At 46.6% G+C, this 19,301-nt stretch overlaps 1 protein-coding gene across 1 annotated transcript in view; it reads right to left on the bottom strand.

The window, feature by feature from the left end:
• Positions 1-19,301, bottom strand: part of cdh23 (cadherin-related 23) — a gene marked incomplete at both ends in the record, with an annotated part of 178,831 nt that overhangs the window by 728 nt on the left and 158,802 nt on the right. Inside the window, 31 exons of the mRNA XM_080016469.1 lie at positions 69-179; positions 414-533; positions 1,072-1,201; positions 1,429-1,489; positions 1,596-1,636; positions 4,091-4,170; positions 4,265-4,385; positions 4,497-4,594; positions 4,687-4,943; positions 5,796-5,957; positions 6,073-6,336; positions 6,954-7,083; positions 7,551-7,664; positions 8,210-8,404; positions 8,743-8,954; positions 9,139-9,316; positions 10,103-10,222; positions 10,770-10,907; positions 11,354-11,523; positions 11,716-11,940; positions 12,055-12,171; positions 12,324-12,782; positions 13,530-13,736; positions 13,860-13,985; positions 14,383-14,485; positions 14,985-15,092; positions 15,578-15,787; positions 16,391-16,524; positions 16,635-16,815; positions 17,033-17,152; positions 17,249-17,470. Of these exons, the coding sequence (XP_079872595.1) occupies positions 69-179; positions 414-533; positions 1,072-1,201; positions 1,429-1,489; positions 1,596-1,636; positions 4,091-4,170; positions 4,265-4,385; positions 4,497-4,594; positions 4,687-4,943; positions 5,796-5,957; positions 6,073-6,336; positions 6,954-7,083; positions 7,551-7,664; positions 8,210-8,404; positions 8,743-8,954; positions 9,139-9,316; positions 10,103-10,222; positions 10,770-10,907; positions 11,354-11,523; positions 11,716-11,940; positions 12,055-12,171; positions 12,324-12,782; positions 13,530-13,736; positions 13,860-13,985; positions 14,383-14,485; positions 14,985-15,092; positions 15,578-15,787; positions 16,391-16,524; positions 16,635-16,815; positions 17,033-17,152; positions 17,249-17,470 (4,914 nt within the window). The remainder of the gene's footprint in view (positions 1-68; positions 180-413; positions 534-1,071; positions 1,202-1,428; positions 1,490-1,595; positions 1,637-4,090; positions 4,171-4,264; positions 4,386-4,496; positions 4,595-4,686; positions 4,944-5,795; positions 5,958-6,072; positions 6,337-6,953; positions 7,084-7,550; positions 7,665-8,209; positions 8,405-8,742; positions 8,955-9,138; positions 9,317-10,102; positions 10,223-10,769; positions 10,908-11,353; positions 11,524-11,715; positions 11,941-12,054; positions 12,172-12,323; positions 12,783-13,529; positions 13,737-13,859; positions 13,986-14,382; positions 14,486-14,984; positions 15,093-15,577; positions 15,788-16,390; positions 16,525-16,634; positions 16,816-17,032; positions 17,153-17,248; positions 17,471-19,301) is intronic.

Here is a 19,301-nt window from a genome sequence, read left to right as displayed (position 1 = left end):
TCGCGGTAAAAGACTCCCCAGGGTGCGGCACAGCAGGGGGTGCGGCGGCCCCGCCCCTCCAGGCCCACCTCAGCGACGGACGAGCGGTCCCCCTGGCTGGTGGATTTGGTGACCAGTCGCGCTGCAAAGAGCTTTTTCAGCCTCAGGTAGTCGTCCAGGACCACCTTGAGCAGGGATCCCTGACGGGACGGCAGCGAACGGTCAGTCACAACGGTAAGAACCCACCACCCCCCACTCTCTCAGATGAAACAGCCTGAACAGGAAGGCGTCATCACAACATAACATCGGAGCGGTCTGGACGTCCGGCCCCTCTATCCTTGTCTTCTCGGGGGCCGTGGGAGGGGGTCCTGTAAGGTTCCCTTCCCTCGGCCCCCCTCGCTACAGCCTGCTCTAACATGGAGGGTGTGTCTCACCTTGATGGGCCCGTCCCTCATGATCTGCCCCAGTTTGGCGATGTTGTCGTACTCTTGAATGGCCGCCCTCAAATAGCGGTCGTCCTCGGGCTTCGCTTGAGGCTCTCGGCCAAATGTGCCCTGAAATGCGTGCGTGCGCGCGCGCACACGCACGCACGCACGCACGCACGCACGCACGCACGCACACACACACACACACACACACACACACACACACACACACACACACACACACACACACACACACACACACACACGGCGTGAGGACACAGCTGTGTGACCAGGACAGTAAGGTCAAACCGGATGACATGAAGGTGTGTGAGAAGGACAAGGATGACGTCTCTCCATCCACCCGATGCACTTACATTTTTATTTTTGGATTCTTTAAAAAGGAAGCCCAGCTTCTATTTGCTATAATATTGAAAATCGTCAATAGATCTTTTTTTTGTTTCTTCTACACGTAAAGTCAATTGATTGTATAAGTTATAAAATTACCCAGAAGGGCTTCATATTATTCTCTTGAGTTGAATAAACAACTCTTTGAAGAGAACAGAAGAACCTTTTCGAGGTTGAAAAAAAAAAATAAATAAAAATGAAGTGTATGAATGTCTTCTGATCAGACGCTCATGTGAGGTGCGGCGGCGGCGGCGGCACTGACGTGCGTCCGCGCTGGGCTGTTCCACAGGTCGGTGATCTCGCTCAGGTTCTCCGGGAGGTCGTCCTCGTGCTCGGCCTGGGCGGCCAGCTCCAGGTTGCGGCAGAAGGGGTCCAGCCACACCGGGTTGGCCCTGTGAGAGCAGACGGTGTGAACACCACCACAACAACAACCAAAACAACAACAACAACCACCACAACGACAACAACAACAACAACAACAACCACCACAACAACAACAACAACAACAACCACACTAACAATCACAACCACAACAACAACAACCACAACCACAACAACCACATGGTCGTCATGTCTTTCTCTATAAATGAAGCATCTCCAGTGCGGCTGGTCGCCTCACCCCTCAAAGGAGTACTTGTTGGTGTTGGGCATGTCCAGGATGTCCATGAGACCCTGGTTCCCTGAAAACAACACATTACATCACGTGTTTTGCCGTGCGCGCGGCGGGCAACGTGTTTTTGCAAGAGCCAAGACCCCCTGGAGGGAGGAGCGGCACCGCGGTCTCACCTGTGGATCCTGCGACGATGGCTTTCAGCTTCCTCTTGTGTCTACCGCACAGCAGAGAGAGAGAGAGAGAGAGAGAGAGAGAGAGAGAGAGAGAGAGAGAGAGAGAGAGAGAGAGAGAGAGAGAGAGAGGTAACTACAACGCCGCGGCAGCGACACGGTCTATTAAGCCAGTGGCTCTGGAGCGGTCGAGGCTCCTCTACGTTCATGAAGTCACGGCCCAAGGTCGTTTAAGAAACGGTGAACAGTCACTTCACCGTCACTTCCACACCCAAAGGTTGAGGATAGTATATGAGAAGGTGACGCGACGGGCGTTGTGTTTTTTTAGGTCCAGAAGTGATAAAAAACCATGAACATTTTATTTTATTATATTTATATATATTATTTTTCCTTTTTAATATATATATTTATAAATTTATTTTATTTTATTTTATTTTTTTAATTATTAATTCATTAAATTAATAATTTATTTAATTACAAATTATTATCATTGAAGTTGTGAAAAATGGAAAAACTCTTCAATATGTATGTGGACATCATGTGAACTTAAACAATAATATTACATTTGTTGTACATTTGTTGTACATTTGTTGTACATTTGTTGTACATTTCAATCAAACTAGTGAATGTCCTCTGGTGCAACTTGTCCAGAACATGTTTGGGGAACTTTGAACATTTATATAAAACATATATAAAACATAAATAATTCTAATTATCATCCCTGATCATATGCATTATTTCCCAAATGTGTAATTATAGTTTTTAATATTTTTTATATATAGGTTTTTATCCCTGAGTAATTTTCATTTTTCACTTTTCCAGCATCACCACTGGAGGGGGCTATAAAAACACGCGGTCATCAGGATGTTCCTCAAAGTTGTTATAATCCTATTTAACTGAAGTGCAATGCTTCAGGAGGTAGAATGGGGGGCTTTGAAATATGAAGAATCACCTTTTATGTGGAAGATTTTATTCTTTTCTCATATTTTCAAAAACTTTCATGTCACACCGGAGGACAAATTTGAGGTTGAGTTGAGTTGAGATCGAAAATGCACCATGAATATATATAAGTGAAAAAGCAAAAACCCCACATACGTGTTTCAATAGTTTAGACCAGTGGTTCCCAAACCTTTTACAGTCCAGTTCCCCTTCACACACTGACCTCCTGCTGGGTAACCCACTCTAGCACCAGGGTCAGCACACCCCCCCGCCATACACACACACACACACACACACACACACACACACACACACACACACACACACACACACACACACACACATACACACACACACACACACACACACTATATAAGGTAGATATACCCAGCCTATATAAGACAGTGAGTTATGGATAATTTTGCTCTTTATTTGGCCATCTCACATAGAAAGCCTGTTTGTGCACCAGCTCATGCACACAGTGGAATTGTTAATTGTGTTTTTTTTTTCAGTCAATTGTCAATTGTTTTCTATTCAGTTCATTCAAGCGAGAAAAACATCTCCAAAATGTATCATCCAGTTTGAAAACTGAAATGAACTGGAATACACGGGCTCGGAATAGCTCCAGACTAATTAGTTTCTCCTCCGTCCATAAAAACAATTAGAACCATCCCAAAGTGAACATGGATTGTCCCAAAATGTAAAATGTTGTTTCTTCACATTGTGATTACTTCATTAGTAAATTATAACTGGTTCAAAGTAAAGGAAAAAAAGTCTGTACTGTTATATAAACCTTGTCTTTCGTGCATGCATGTTGACTGTAAGAATACATTATTTTACCAATATAGATTAGGAGAGACCAATATGATTTCAATAAAAAATCGCTGGCCTTCATTCAAAATAATTAATTTTGCTTGCAATTATAATGATACTACTTTATGATTTAGTTTGTTTGGAGTGCATATCAAGACGTCTGGATATCTATATTGTATACCATGTCTCCATGGTAACAGTCTGTGTCACGACTGGCAAGCCACCTGCAGCCGCACGGAACTTAGTGATGCTTTGATGAATTTTATATGATTTAAAAATATATATATAAACATGTTTTTTAAATGCGTCCCTGGACATGAGTCAGTCTCAAGCCCTGGACTGTTTGAAAATGTAAATCACAATTTTTCTTGGCGTAGCCCTGACGCTCCTACGCATACCCACATAGAACCACCCCATAGATCAACTACGCATATCAGTGTCATTGTGATGATGAGCTTTGATTTGATTCGACCTCACAGCCGCTGTATGATGGTGTGACCTGTGGGACGTTCACGGTATAAGGTCACGACAGCCACACCCCACCGTCGGAAACGGTGTTTCAAGGTAAAAGCGCAGCATCAGAAATATTTATATCCATTTTTGAAGGAGGTGGACATATGTACATTGCGATCCGGTTCGAGAACCACTGTATCGAATGACTGCTTTGGGTCATAGTTCATACATCACACCAAAGAACTAGTTGACAAAATGGCATTGCCGCCAGTGAGGAGGCTGGAATGACTTACACCCTGCGGTAGTGCCAGTTCATTGTGGCGAACAAAATGCCGGCCATGCACAGCAGGACCGCCAGGATGATGATGACCAGCTGGAAGAGCGGGAGAGCAAAGATTTAGGAGACAAGAGAGCATCCACTAGCAGTGCAGCACGGTACGTGTCCTGTGTCGGCGGCGCACACGGACCTGCAACGTGGAGAGGTCGTCTGGTATCTTCCCGCTGACGGCGGGCTGGACGTCAATGATGTTGTAGTTCCTGAACAGGTTCCTCAGCTGCTCCTTGTTCTCGTCGATCATCTGGATCACCCTGCAGCACAACACGGGGCACGGCGGCCAGCAAACAGTGGTAAGAGCTGCGAATGTGCTACGTTTCCTTTATCGTTTCCTCTTATTAAGATAAGCTGGGGGGGGGGGGGACCTTTCCACATCCAGGATGCGGTTGCTCTGCTTGTTGACCACGTGGATCAGCACGTCGGTCTGTGCGAAATTCACCCTGCCCTTCTTGTCCACGTGGAACTAAGAAACGAGGGAGAGCCAGGCGGGAGTCATTTGTCAAACTGAAAAAACACCAAGTGGATAAGGTAAACAGGGAGACCGCGAGCCCTCACCTGCAGGTCGTCTGTGTTGACGATGGCCCCGGTGATGTTGGACACCAGGCTGATGAACTCGTCCTGGAAGAGGCGCACCTTCTCGGGGATCTCATTGATGACTATCTTCACCCTCTGGTCGTCACGGAGAATGTAGATGCCCACCATGGCCACGTCGCTGTGGCCCGCCTCGTCGCGTACCAGCACCTCCAGCTGGAAGTAGCCGGGGTCATAGGCCGTGAACAGGTCGTAGGTGCGGATAACCCCGTCCATCTCACCTGGCGGGGATCACCGGACGCCGTGGTGCGACGAAAGAAGGGAATTTGAAAACTGTGTTCAGTAAGGAGAGATCCTACCTCGTACTCCTACCATCACTTGGATGTTGCTTTTTTTTTGCATTTGACGCCCAAACCATATTATTAAAGGTTGCCTCAAAAAGACTACAATGCCTGAATGGTAATTTGAGGAAGCCTTTGATACTACAGTGTCTGGCTTGGAATACAGGGCGCTCCGGGAAGAAAGCCGCGAAAAGCGAGTCTGGGTATGAAAGCAGACGTGTTCCGTTAAAATACCTGACCGTCGACAAAAGACGGCGCAAAACTGAAACACAAAACCTTTAAGAGCCAGTGGGATGGGTTCAATTTTAACAACGTGGTATCATTCCACAAGTCCGCTAAACATATTAATACGTAAAAAGGAAATAATAATATACCTTTTGAATGAATATGTAAATGCTTGTCCCAAGCAGAACAGGTTGTTTTGCCTGCCCGCCCCTCCCTATGTGGTGTGGGTTCATGCAAATGACTATGACTGCTTCTCAACTGCTCCTCAACTGCAACTCAACTGCTATTCACTTTCTATGTCACATCTGGGACGAACAGTTTGATTTTGTTTTGTTTGTGTTGTCAGACCTGACGTGACCTGACCTGATGGACAACACCACCAATGAAAGTTGAAAAACCTGAACCAAACGAGACGTAACCTTTATACATCACCGTGCGTTTCAAGATCAGAGTGTGTTTTTGTGTTTCAAACAGTGATTGTAGCTTGGCTTCTGTCTCTTGGTTGTAGATGGCACAGCTCTACAGGCTCTTTGGTATCGGAGGCTTGTGCTGGTGAGGAAGCCTTACCTATAATGAAGATGTTGCCCATGTCCTCCGTGTCATTAGACTGTAGTCGGATGTAGCGGATGGAGAGGATGTGGTAGTAGACCACGCTGTTGTTGCCGACATCGTTATCTACGGCAGTCACCTTAATCAGATCTGAGCCCACCTTCGCGTCCGCTGCAACTCCTGGAACCGAAAAGCAGCGACGGGTTCAGAAGGGTCAAGATGTCTGTGGCTCTGCCCATGCTCAGAATACAAGCAACAGCCAGGAATGAACACACACACACACTCCAGGCCATACCTGCGGTGTACTCCTCCTTGGTGAAGTGAGGTGACTGGTCGTTGATGTCCTCCAGGTATATCCGCACCTCCTGCAGGGTGGGGTCGCGGGTGGGGTCCAGGGCTCGGGTCCGAGAAGCCCTCTGAGCCCTGGGTGGGCTCCAGTTTCTGTTGCTAGAAGCCTTGACGATGATGGAGTACGCCGGGATCTCCTCCCGGTCCAGATCCCTCTTTACCTTCAGAACCCCAGCTGGGCTCAGGCCAAAGTTACCATCGCCGTTCCCTCCTACGGAAAGGGAAAACACTTCCACTAATTTGCGCTATAATTAGAGATGGCACCGATCCAATGTCCTGTATAGGTATCAGATCGTTAAGCATGAAAGTAAGAAACCGATCTCTCTCACAAATCTAGCCCCAAATATCAGGATAAAGCACCTAAATAAATATGACAAATTATTATTATTCAGGCTACATCTTATCGGTTAATGCAGTTGTGTTTTCCTTTAATGTGGTTGTGTTTTCCATGAATGTGGTTGTGTTTTCCATTAATTTGGTTGTGTTTTCCGTTAATGTGGTTGTGTTTTCCATCCATGTGGTTGTGTTTTCCGTTCATGTGGTTGTGTTTTCCATTAATGTGGTTGCGTTTTCCATTAATGTGGTTGTGTTTTCCATATTTGCAAATCGTCTTACTACGCAGTTTGTTCGACACGTGGATTTGCCGCGCATTTTCTAAATGCTGCGGTGTGTCGTCACATTGGTGAAGATGTTTTCTTCATTTGCTTGTGTTGTGTCTGTTTCCGTGTGTTTTCTTAAGTTGCAGTGCGTTGAGCTCTCAGGGCCACCGTACCTTCTCTACATATAATGTTGTGTGTGTGTGTGTGTGTGTGTGTGTGAAAGCGACACCTGCGATGAAGTAGTAGACGACGGCGTTGGAGCCCTCGTCTGCGTCCACCGCTCCGGTCACGTTCCCCGCCACGGTCCCTGGAGACGAGTGCTCCGGTACCTCCAGAACCTGGTACGCTAAACCACCACGCTGAGATGGAACGATGCAGGTCAGCGTAGGCGACTTCAAACACTCATTGTAACCTGGTAGTCATTTGCTCTTGGTTATATAATTGTTCACATTTTGCTTCACTGCGCAGGATTACATTTCCAGTTGCACATACTGTATCATAAATTCTGCTGACTTTACCATACATATATCATTATATATCAGCATACTGCATTATACCATAGTAACGCATATTTCAACATACCATTTGCAGCTAGTACTGTCATAATTTTGCAACTCTGCATTTTTTTTTACTATATACTTTAGTGTACCCACCACCTGTGCTGCTCCCTGTTAACTTCGGTTTATAGAGATTTTATATTTAATTTAATTTATTTTTCGTTTTTATTATCTCTTTTTGACCTGAATTATTACTAGTGTGTTATCTTATGGTCCATTTCTGAGTATATGTTATTACAGCTATGGCTCCAGGCCTATTGGGGACTCACCGGAGGCTTGAGGAAGACGGGCTCGTTGTCATCGATGTCCAACAACGACACCTGCAGCGGCTGCGTGGTCTCATAAGACACCGGCTGGCCCAAGTCATAAGCCACCACGATAAGCTGAGAGCAGGCAAGTTCACACACACACACACACACACACACACACACACACACACACACACACACACACACACACACACACACACACACACACACACACACACACACACACACACACACACACACACACACACACACAAGTTTTAAGATGTTGTGTCCTTCAAATTTTTCAAGATATAATAATCTTGAAGCAATAAATATGTATATAATTATATCCTTTTAGATGTTGATTTGTGTTTGATATTTTTGTGTGTTTGTGTGTAACTGAATTGATGTTAATGGAATACATTGTTTTTAAATCCTGTACTTGTGAATGGTGCAATTCAAATACTTTGAATACATTTCACTTCTACACATAAGCTGTGTAGAAGTGTGAGAAAATGGCCTAAAATCAAATAATCTTTTGGGACATACATCAGGGGGTCCTCTGGGGGTTTATTTACTCTTATATAAGGAGTGCTTGGATGAAAAAAGTAAAAAAACAAAAAACACACAAAGACCCAAACAGTCGGCCTATCCAACCCATGAAGGGAAGCGGAGCTCACGCTGTGCAAGGCCTGTTTCTCACGGTCCAGTTTGACGGCGGTGGTGATAACCCCGGTGATGGTGTCGATGTGGAAGTTCTCCCAGTCCCTGTTGCCGGCCCCGGTCTGGAGGAAGGCGTAGCGCACCTCCCCGTTCATCCCCTCGTCGTGGTCCGTGGCAAAGACCTCGTAGACCACCAGGCCGGGGGGCTGCTCCTGCGCGGTGTTGACAGGTGGGACGCATTGGATACGCTGAAGTTTCTCAGATTTCACATGTTTTTCGTCTGTTTTGTTTTGTTTTATTTAATATGTCACTGTGGTAAACTCCGGCAAACTTTATTCACAACTGCACAGAATCCGATATATCCTATACAGTATACAGCATGCTCACTAGAGAGTAGCCAAGGTATTCATGGACCACACACACACACACACACACACACACACACACACACACACACACACACACACACACACACACACACACACACACACACACACACACACACACACACACACACACACTCATTCATTGACAAATAGCGATACGGTACCTCCAAGATATGCATGATGGTTCCATTAGTCGGCCTGTCAAACACAGGTCTGTTGTTGTTGACGTCAATGACAGTGATGAGCAGGGAGGCCGTGCCCCACAGCGGAGGACGCCCCTGGTCTGTCGCCACCACCGTCAGGTTGAAGTGCTCAGAGGACTGCAGCAGGCGCAGGGACCTCACCAGCCCCGTGTCCACGTCCAGGGAGAAGGCATCTGAGACAAACAGGGGGATAACCAATAAGGATCTGTGTGACCGAGGTAGTGCAGAGGTTGTAGCCCTGTGCAAACGGGTGGATATCAGAGTGTGTGTGTGTGTGTGTGTGTGTGTGTGTGTGTGTGTGTGTGTGTGGTTGTGTGTGTGTGTGTGTGTGTGTGTGTGTGTGTGTGTGGCTCCTGCCTGCTCCGGGGCCCTGCAGGCTGTAGGTCAGCAGGCCATTCTCCCCTTCGTCCAGGTCGGTGGCGGTCAGCGTGATGACTGACGTTCCGCTGGGCTCGTTCTCAAACACACTGGTGCTGAAGACGCGCTCCGAGAACCGAGGGCGGAAGTCGTTCACATCCAGGACCGTCACGAGAACCTAAGGCGAGGTGAACAGAACTAAACTATTAAAAATATATGTCATCCTGTATATCCACCATCCGCTGGATAACGATATAACCAAATTATGTACTTGCATATTGACAGTGTCACTGAAAGCTGAGAATTCTTTTGGTCTGTATTGAAACCGGCGCCTGTGCACTGGAGCAGTGCTTCTCAAGCGGCGTGCGTCCATTTGGAGTGGACCATAGGTTTTATATGTACGTATGTATGTTGACTTTTTCAGAAATTGATCTCTCTGAGAGCTACAGTATGACAGCACATGACAGAAAGTATATGAAAAAGTCATAATCATAATTATGACTTTGAAAGGATGAACACAGTATTTACATAGTATTTTATTAAATGATAGTAGTATAGGAATGTACTATTCAGTATGTAGCATATAGTGTATTTATCAAGAATAGCATAGTAGTATCTACTGGGGGGGCAGTAGCTCAGGAAGAAGAGTGGGTCATCTAGTAATCGGATTGGCGGTTCGATCCCCGGCTCCTACTGGTAGCGTGCTGATATGTCCGTGAGCAAGACATTTAACCCCATAATTGCTCCCCGGCACCACTTGCCACGCTATGGCGGCCTACTGCTCCTAGATACTTGGATCAGTAGGATGGGTAAAAAACAGAGAAATGCATTTCATTGCCTCGGTACTTGTACTTGGAATGACAGTGAGTTGAATGTAATCTACTGTACATAGTAAATAGCAAACAGTAACATAAGAAGAGCTGAGACACCATTTCCTCGGTTTAGCGGCCAGCGGGATCCTCACCTGGACTGAGTTTTCTCTCCTGTTGTTTGGGCTTCCTCCGGGGTTGTCCCTGGCAACAGCAGTTAGCGTGTAGTGGTCCTTGGTCTCTCTGTCCAGGGGGGACAGGATGTAGATGTCTCCCTGATTAAGAGGAGGGCGGTGGGTGAGGAAGGAAGCCCTGATAGGGCGCGGTGGCACATTACGGACACTCCCGTGTTTTGTATTTGAGAAGAGAGTGTGTTTATGTGTGAAAGAACCGGGTCAGGGAGGTCAAATATGTGGATCGCACATACACTCCAGTCTTTTGTTTGAATTTTCATTTCCCGGCGGGAAGGCGGCGTTCTGTAAGCACAGCATTTAACAATGTGGTGGGAGCAACCCAACTTTGTCACATCTTCAAATGTGCACAAACCCTCGATTCCACTTCGGCGAGGGAGGTCAGCCTGGCTGTGTCATCAACAACCATTACACGAAGCATCTTCTCATCATCCAACTGTGAAATGTACTGTATTTATTTATTTATTTATCTTATCTTGCAGTCCGCTCACATATTGTATATATTTCAGTGTACCGCCACCATTCAAACATTTGAACAGGCTACAGATTGTATTTGGGATCAGCCGTTGAATTTGTTTGTGAGGAGCGTAGAGAAAGGAGAGAGAGAAGGGAGGTGGGGGGGTGAACTTACAGAGGACGGATTGATGCCGAACTTGCCTTCCCCGTCTACGAGGCTGAACTCGACGACGGAGAAGAGGCCCGAGTCGGCGTCTGTGGCGCTGACTCTGATTATGACGGTGCCCAGGTCCACGTTTTCAAATACAGGCTTCTATTAAGACAAACGCACACAAGGAACTACACCGTTTCAAGGTCCTTATGTAAAAACATGTTTCCCAAGACCACCAGCACTGTTCACCAAGTGGTTTTTCATTTTGTGCAACTTAAGTTCCATTTGCTCGTCTTCGTAGAATGAAATATAGAAATAGGAGCTGAATTTACTTTATTGCATCTCACAAATCTGGCTTCCCCTACAGATTTACTTTATTTGTTTTTGTCTATGTAATTAAGTTAACGGGTCGTTATCCGCCTAAGATTTCCAGAAGCTCCCCGGTTGGTCTATTATCAGCAACGCTATAAACTTAAGGGTCAAAATTACAGACTCCCTTAAGTAAAGACACTGTTAAAGAGGTAGTACAATTCTAAATATACAGTAAAAAAAACAAAACAAAAAAACGTGAAGTCCTGCCGCTATAGCTTCACACATGTGCCCGGTACCTGATACGAGGGCTGGGTGAATACGGGGTTGTTGTCATTGACATCCACGATGCGTAGGTAGACGGGCAGCTCTGCTATCCTGGGGGGGCTGCCGTGGTCTTGGGCCCGAATGGTGAAATTCAGCCACTGCACCTGCTCAAAGTCCACTGTGCGATTGGCCACGATCTTACCTATGGGAAGAAAAACATGCTTAGTAACATGAATGATCAACTTTCCCGTTTACTGTTACTCAATCGTATATATCTGTGGTCAAGTAAAAAGTGATGTTAAAGTGATGAACTGTGGCATCTAGGAAGAGGACATCTTGTCTCCTGCATTCTTATGGGAAAACACTCGTCTTGCTTCCGAGGTAGAGTGAAAACCTGTTGAAGTGTCCTCCAGTCGGATGTAGCTCCCTCGGGGCAGGTGCAGCAGCTGGTAGATGACCTGCCCGTTGGGGCCTTTGTCTGGGTCTACGGCCGACACCGACAGCAGCGTGGTGCCCGGCCGAGCGCCTTCCAGAATCTTCTCCGTGAAGTTTGCCACTCCAAAGGGGCGGAAACGAGGGGCATTGTCGTTCACATCCAGCACATTAATGGTTAGTCTCGCTAAAGTGTGGTTGAGAACAGCCAGAAGAACAGGAATGAACAGAACAGAAGATTTGACAAACATGTAAGACAAGGATATCATTTAATCTTTATCATTTAAGGAAATGATCTTACCGTTAGGGACGCTGACAGACTGGTCTATGACATCACTAGCATTGTCATGGACGGACACAATGATCTCGAAGGTGGCCACCAGCTCTCTGTTAAGCGGGTTGCGCACAAACACAGCACCTAGAACAAGGCCCACAGCAGGTAATATCGCTACTTCATTTCCAAAATACTCAGACAAAGTATTCAAGTTAAGAAATGTCTCATCCTTCCTAACGTCAATTCATTCTGCTTTTTCGAGAAATTGCAGTTGTTGCAAAAGATCCAGTGCTCACCAGTGTGAAAGTCAATACCAAAGGACTCCTGCAGACCATCCACAGGATTATTCCCGTCATCCTTTGCCTCCACGGAGATGATGTAATATTCCAAGCGGGGTCGGAGGTCAGGGTCTGTGGCGGTAAGTGTGGCCACAACCACCCCGGGGGGCGTGGACTCGTTGACGTTTATTGTGGTCACCGGCTCAACGAAGCGGGGCCGTGAGTCGTTGACGTCCTCCAGGATGACAGTCAGGGTGGCCGTACCAGAGAGCGGGGGCGTGCCACGGTCAGTTGCCACGACGACGAGGCGGTAGGACCCGCGCTCTTCTCGGTCGAGCGTGGCGTTGCCCACAAGCACAGCACCGGAGAGGGAGTCCACCACGAAGCGATCCTGGGCCCCGCTTTCCAGGCGGTACACCAGCCAACCGTTGGAGCCCGAGTCCGCGTCGGTGGCTGACAGCTGGGTCACCACCACGCCTGGTGGACACGCACACAGCCATCAGCACCATCAGTAAATGCTCTTGGTTGGAGAGTTACTTAATTAGACCCCGGGTCATCAGAGTCCCCCGCCGGACAATTTTCATTATTTTCAAAACCCCCTGTTTAGGGGGGGGCACAGACCCACATGGATTTCCTTCGAGGGAACAATTTTACATTTTCATCAAACACTTTAAATCAAAATAACTACCGTCCGACAATTATTTAAAGTTTTCTATTTATTTAAGACTGATAATTCGTAAAATAGGCAAACGTAGAGCGGTGGCGTAAATGTGTAATGACTCCAATGGAGACCCCCCTCCTCCCCGCTGACACACACATTATTTACTTTTCCACGTGGATCATTGCGATCAGACACAAAACAAGCGCAAATTACACTCAGCAGCAAAACTTATGGTTTTTGCGCTGGCATATCATAGCGCAAAATCTTTTGTGAATAGAAACGGCGCAGATAGCATCCGCAATTGATGTGCAATTCATGGTGCTAGTAGCGGCTGTAATCCATTTATTTTTGAATTTGCCCCTGAGTATGTTAAGACAAGGATGTGGAAGCATCTGACCAACAATGTGAACTTTTAACACTAATTTGCCTCTGCTACAAGGCGAAAACTAGGCCAAGAATGACAAGTACTCACAATCAAACACACACACACACACACACACACACACAAACACACACACACACACACACACACACACATACACACAACACACACACACACGCACCAGTGGGGCTGTTCTCCGGTAGTCGAACATTAAAGCTGGAAGACGGTTTGAAGACGGGCGAGTTGTCGTTCTGGTCCAGGATATTGACGGTGAGAGGAACGCTGCTTTTCAGACCCCCAACATCCTCCCCCACCAGGAACAGCTCCACCCGGGGCTCCACAAATGCCTCGCGGTCCAACTGAGCCCCCTGCCGAACACGCAGTACACCTGTGGAAGACGGTGCAGATTTTTTTCATTTTCTGGGTGAATTTATTTCAGAGGAAGAACAAATGTGTGTGTGTGTGTGTGTGTGTGTGTGTGTGTGTGTTTCTGCATGATTCTGCGTGTTACCAGTGTGGACATCCACGATGAAGAGGTCCAGTCTGGTGCCCAGCAGGTGGTATTTGACAACCGCATTCAGTCCAATGTCTTTATCCTCAGCCAGTACTGGTCCATTCAGCACTGTGACCGTGCTGCCTGGAATGTCCGAAAAATCCCTGTTAGAGCTCCATCCATCCATCCATCCATCCATCCATCCATCCATCCATCCATCCATCCATCCTTCCATCCTTCCATCCTTCAATCCACCCGTCTATCCATCCATCCATCCAACCATCCATCCAACCAACCATCCAACAACCCTACCATCCATCTCTTGACAGCAGTCTGTAAAAGAGGTGAAGTTGGGAATGCATGGAATGGAACATTTCCCTTTCACAAACTCAACACGACTAGACGGTCCCGCCGCATTGAAGGGTTTTGAGAAAAAAAGTCGGAGCAGTATTTCCACAGGGCGGAGCCGTCGTACTACAAATACAGGCCGGTCCGTTTAGGGGGAAACAAGAGAGTTTTGACACACCGGGTTGGGTGCTACCTGCAGCGGAGTTTTCCAGGATCTCAGCCCGGTAGCTGGTCTTGGTGAAGATGGGCCTGTTGTCGTTCACATCGAGAATGGTGATCACCAAGAGGTCGGAGTCCTGGTGGTGGTGGAGTATGAACGGGTGGGCGGGGGAGGGTTAATGAAGAACATTTACAGAGGTCAGTGTCAACAGCGGAATGAAGAGCTGAAGTATTTAGAGAAACTGTGACGCAAGATCAACACTTGTGAATGACAAGTGCAATGCAATTTTTATTTTGGGAGTGTTTGCCTGGTAGCACTGTGTACTGCTGTTGGTGTTATTTTTTTTTTTTTTACAGAACTGGTGCTTGTTTTGACATTTATTTGCAGCTGTGGGTTAACAGTCTTCTCACCCTTTTCCAAACAACTTGTGGTTCAAGCATATCAGTTTGGCGAGACTTTGTGTTAAAGTAGAAAAAAAAACCTTGAACTTATCACCAAACAGGACTTGTTTTTTTTATCCTAGTAGAAACTATTCACAATATCCATCTGAGATGACGCCTGCGGCTCTCTCTGCGCTGTGGTGACATTCTCGGCTGTGCCTGTGAAGGTGGGAGTGTGAGCTGAGTTGTGGGTACCCTGCGAGCGATGCGGGGGTTCTCTGGGTTGTCTTTGACGGTGATGGTGAGGGTGTATTCAGCCACCCGCTCTCTGTCCAGGGGCCTGTTCACCTGGACCACGCCCGTCTGAGCGACACAAACAGAAACAGGAGCAGGGAATGAACCGGGGACGTCCTGGTACAGATGTTAAGAATGCACCTCTGGATCTCGTTCCCATTTACTCTCTCACTACGTTCCTATTTACTGTGACGAGTTAAGTGCTACTAATTCCTAGAGAGGGTTTATCACTGGTTGTGATTGACTATGACACACAGTGGTTTGATACTACAACACAATGTTGGTTCCAAAGTCACTTTGGAAAAAAGCGTAATGTAATGTGAAACATTTGTGAGTATACCTAAATCACTCCAAGGTGTGCAAACTCCACTGGAAACTAAGATACAAAGTCAATACATAAAACCTTAGAGCAAACATCCGTCACCGTGGGCTTTTATTTAAATGTAGCTTCATCGTGCTGGCAGGATCAATCAGGATCACCCAGCCTTATTTTGAATCTTGTTTCTCTATTATTACAGTATACAATACAGCCTCCACCCCCAGCCCCAGCTTACAGTGTCATTGATGTAAAACGCTCCGTCCTGGTTGCCGGCGGTGATGTTGTAAGTGAGCAGTGCGTTGCGCCCGCTGTCAGTGTCCTCAGCGTGGACCCTGGCCACTGAGGTATGGACGGAGGCCCCCTCACTCACGCTGGTGTTGTGGGGCAGGTTTAGAAGCACCGGGTTGTTGTCATTGATGTCTCGGACACGGACCCCCACCACCACCTGCGGAGTGCGTCCACAAACTACCGTCACACAACGATCAAAAAAAACCCGATGGATTTTAAAGCTGCTCTGAAATGTCCCCGGCTCACTTGCGACGTCTTAGTGTAAACAGGCCACACCGGCATAACCGACGGTAATGTTTTGCAGTGGATTCCAATGATTTCAACGTGATGAGCGTTGAGCTGTTCGGTGGTTTTGCTTCCGGTGGCAAAATAATTGCTGCTTCCGAAATGGGGTACTACATATTACATGACACATGTCTGTACTACCATTCAGTGTACTTTCGTAAGCAAGGGAAAAGAACGATGCTATCTCGGACATATCATCATACAGCATCTCTGCGCCACTTCCTTTCAGTAAGTGGGTTGATGATGACACTGCATAGAAACTTTTACTGGCACCTCGCCCTCATCATGCATTGCAGAATTCTGTTTCCTCAATGGGAATTCCACTCGTTTCGTTTGGTAGGCAGCTTGCAAGCTATTATGAAAACACATCTTCATGGTCCTGGTCGGTATAAATGCTGTGTGTTAATCCAAGTGTGTGTGTGTGTGTGTGTGTGTGTGTGTGTGTGTGTGTCACTGTGTCACTGTGAAGGCACACCGAGCTGCTGCGGGGAGGGCTGCCCAGGTCCCGGGCCACGACAGTGATATTGTAGAGGGGTGTGGTTTCTCGGTCTAACTCCACGTCTCTCCTCACACGCAGCTCGCCCTCCACCGGGGACACCATGAACTCATCTGACACAGTGAGTGAGAGGGATGGAGGGATACTATTAGGGAATGGATACTTGGCTTACTATTGGGTGTCGTGACACACAAAAAATACCAGAGAGAGCTCCGATACTTACTCTGTGGGTCTCCGGCAATGATGCTGTACTCCACTTTGCCATTGAGACCGGAGTCTTCATCAGTGGCCCTGAGGGTCCAGACGCGTGGCCCCGGCTGGCCCTCGGTCACCTCAAAGGGGCCCTCGTAGGCTTTGGGGAAGGTCGGTGTCACATCGTTCACGTCTAAGACATTCACCAAAACCTGTAGTGTTTTACACAGGCGTCGGCAGAGAGATGAGCAGTGTTGGGAGCCAGGAGCACTCAAGGCAAAACCTTCTTGAGACTAGACTCGGGAAGGTCGAGGCATTCACCATGTCCATCATTTGACATACATGCATACGGTGGTGTTTGTCTTTAAGGTGGTAAGAGCTTGTAAGTCAATATGTTGCTGCCTGTGAGTCAAAATAGCTTTTTCTTACTGTTGTGCTCGATGTCAAGCGAAGAGCGGGATTCGGACACTGGTCGGTTGCTGTAACAACCAGCGCGTAGTGCCCATTGCTGATCTCGAAGTCCAGCTCCTTCACAGCAGTAATCCTTCCCTATGCAGACACACAATTACACACTGAAGACTGAGTCTTTTGTTTTTTACTTTTGCTAAAAGTAATGAAAAAAAAAAGGGATGCGTCGCATCTTACCGTTATTTGGTGTATGTGAAACGTCTGGGCCAAATTGCCATGAGCGATGGCGTAGTGCAAGGTCCCATTGAGACCCTCATCAGGGTCAACGGCCGTCACCGTGGCAATGGTGGCCCGCACAGTCTCCGGGCCCTCACTCAGAACCGTGACGTACTCCTCTTCAGGGAACTCGGGAGCGTTGTCATTTTCATCCACTATGCGCACAGAGATGGTGGTGGTGCTCTGTCCAAGGGACAACGGAGAGATGCGACAAACCTTTATGTGATCATTAAAGTTTGTTCCAGAGTACGATCAACCTCCTGTGTTGTTTAGATATTTAGATATGATTCTTTTTTTTTTAGGATCATTGCCTATCACCTATACTATGGCCTTTTTTTAATATTGCGCGTGGAACCCGACGTGGTTGTCTTTTAGAGTGAGCTGAAACCAGAGCACGCCCACGTGTGCATTGGGTAAAACATGCAAACTCCATGGCGTGACTTTGCACTGGGATTTTTAATCGCCGGCCAATGTGTCTGGAACGGTGATAAAAATTCCGGCCACATCTATTTTCAATGCCTACACGACGGACACGTGCATTTCATGATGCATGCAAGAGCATAAATGAACATGTTAGACAACACACTTTAATAAGGGGTTAGGTAGAAAAACGGTGAACTCGTCCTTATTAAAGACTAAAAAGAATTGGGAAGTCAGTTGAGGGGGAGGGGAAGGAGGTTTGCTACGGAAGGTGAGTTTTGAGGGCCGTTTTGAAAGGGGACAGGGCGGGGGAAATTAACCAGTTGAAGAGAATTTTAGCTCTAATTGTCTTGGAAGGTGAAGGGTGATCCTCGATTGGAGACCCCATGGATCTCCAGACCTACCTTAGCGACTTGCGGCCTTGCAGTTATAAGGCCGTTTTATTTGTACAATTTGATAACCCACCGCCCGATAAACACTTAGCAACAGTAGATTTTAGCGCCCTGAGTCGCGTTTTAGTTTGTTAGATATTCATACAAGCTCAGACCAAAGGTTGTCTTAACTTTATTAACTCTGTGGGGAAATGATGAAGTAAGGCATTTGTTTTACAAAGGAGTATCAGCCCACAAAAGGGAAGCACATTTTCTGACAAACAGACCGCTAACCCAAACGGGGAAGGACATGAGGTTTCAGCGCCACAGAAGTCCACGTCATAAACTTAAAAATGTCTAAGAAAACAGCCTTTCCCACGGAATACAGGGTGAGGTGAACCTTGAGCACGCTGTCGCGGGGGAGAGACAGACAAACAGATGGAGAATGAGGTGGAAACTTCTGAACTTCCTGCCAGTTCTATCAAGACGTCAGAAATATCTTCTCCCCACAGATTTTTCCCCTCAAAGAATTAAACAACATGCCAAACATCCCCAAACTCCCTTATCTTCCAAGAGAAATGCAGCGACAGAGATCCGTAGCGTGTTGTGATAATAAAAAAAGAGGGCGTCTCGTCTCGTCGGTTCTGCACTGGATCTAACTGAGCTCTCACGAAACCAACATAAAACACGTCCCAAATCAATTGATACACACATTCACAGAGAATGTGAAATGATTCATTAAGATATCAGGCCTACTATGTGGCCCGCTTAGTTGTTTGTGACTATGATGTTGTTTTTGTGTTTCTTCTCTGTGCTTTCCTTATCAGAAAATGAATTACCGAAGCATGTCCGGGCAAGAGGCAGTTCAGTAACCTACCCCTACATTACCGTAATGTAGTATCTTATATTTTTGAAGACATATTGATTGTATAAATTTTAAACATGACAATAGAATGAGTAATGAGGTAATGTAGTGATGAGTATAGGCTACATTTTTGCACTGTCTTTGTTGTTCTGCCATTTTAAGTGAAACAAAGCTAAACAGCATTCATTACCATAACAGCATCTTTAATTACTGTACTTTAATAGACGCGTTACGGAAAGGCATTTTTTGATAAGAAAAGCACAGAAAAACCCTAAAATAATGTTATAGTTAAAACAACAACTAGGTGGGCCATACTAGGTGTTGTGTACTTTAATATTTAAATGAATAATTTCACATT

This window comes from Zeus faber, assembly GCF_960531495.2.
Source record: "Zeus faber genome assembly, chromosome: 16".
NCBI lineage: Eukaryota > Metazoa > Chordata > Actinopteri > Zeiformes > Zeidae > Zeus > Zeus faber.
The sequence above is the reverse complement of the archived record's forward strand: the minus strand, read 5'-3'. Positions and strand labels throughout refer to the sequence as shown.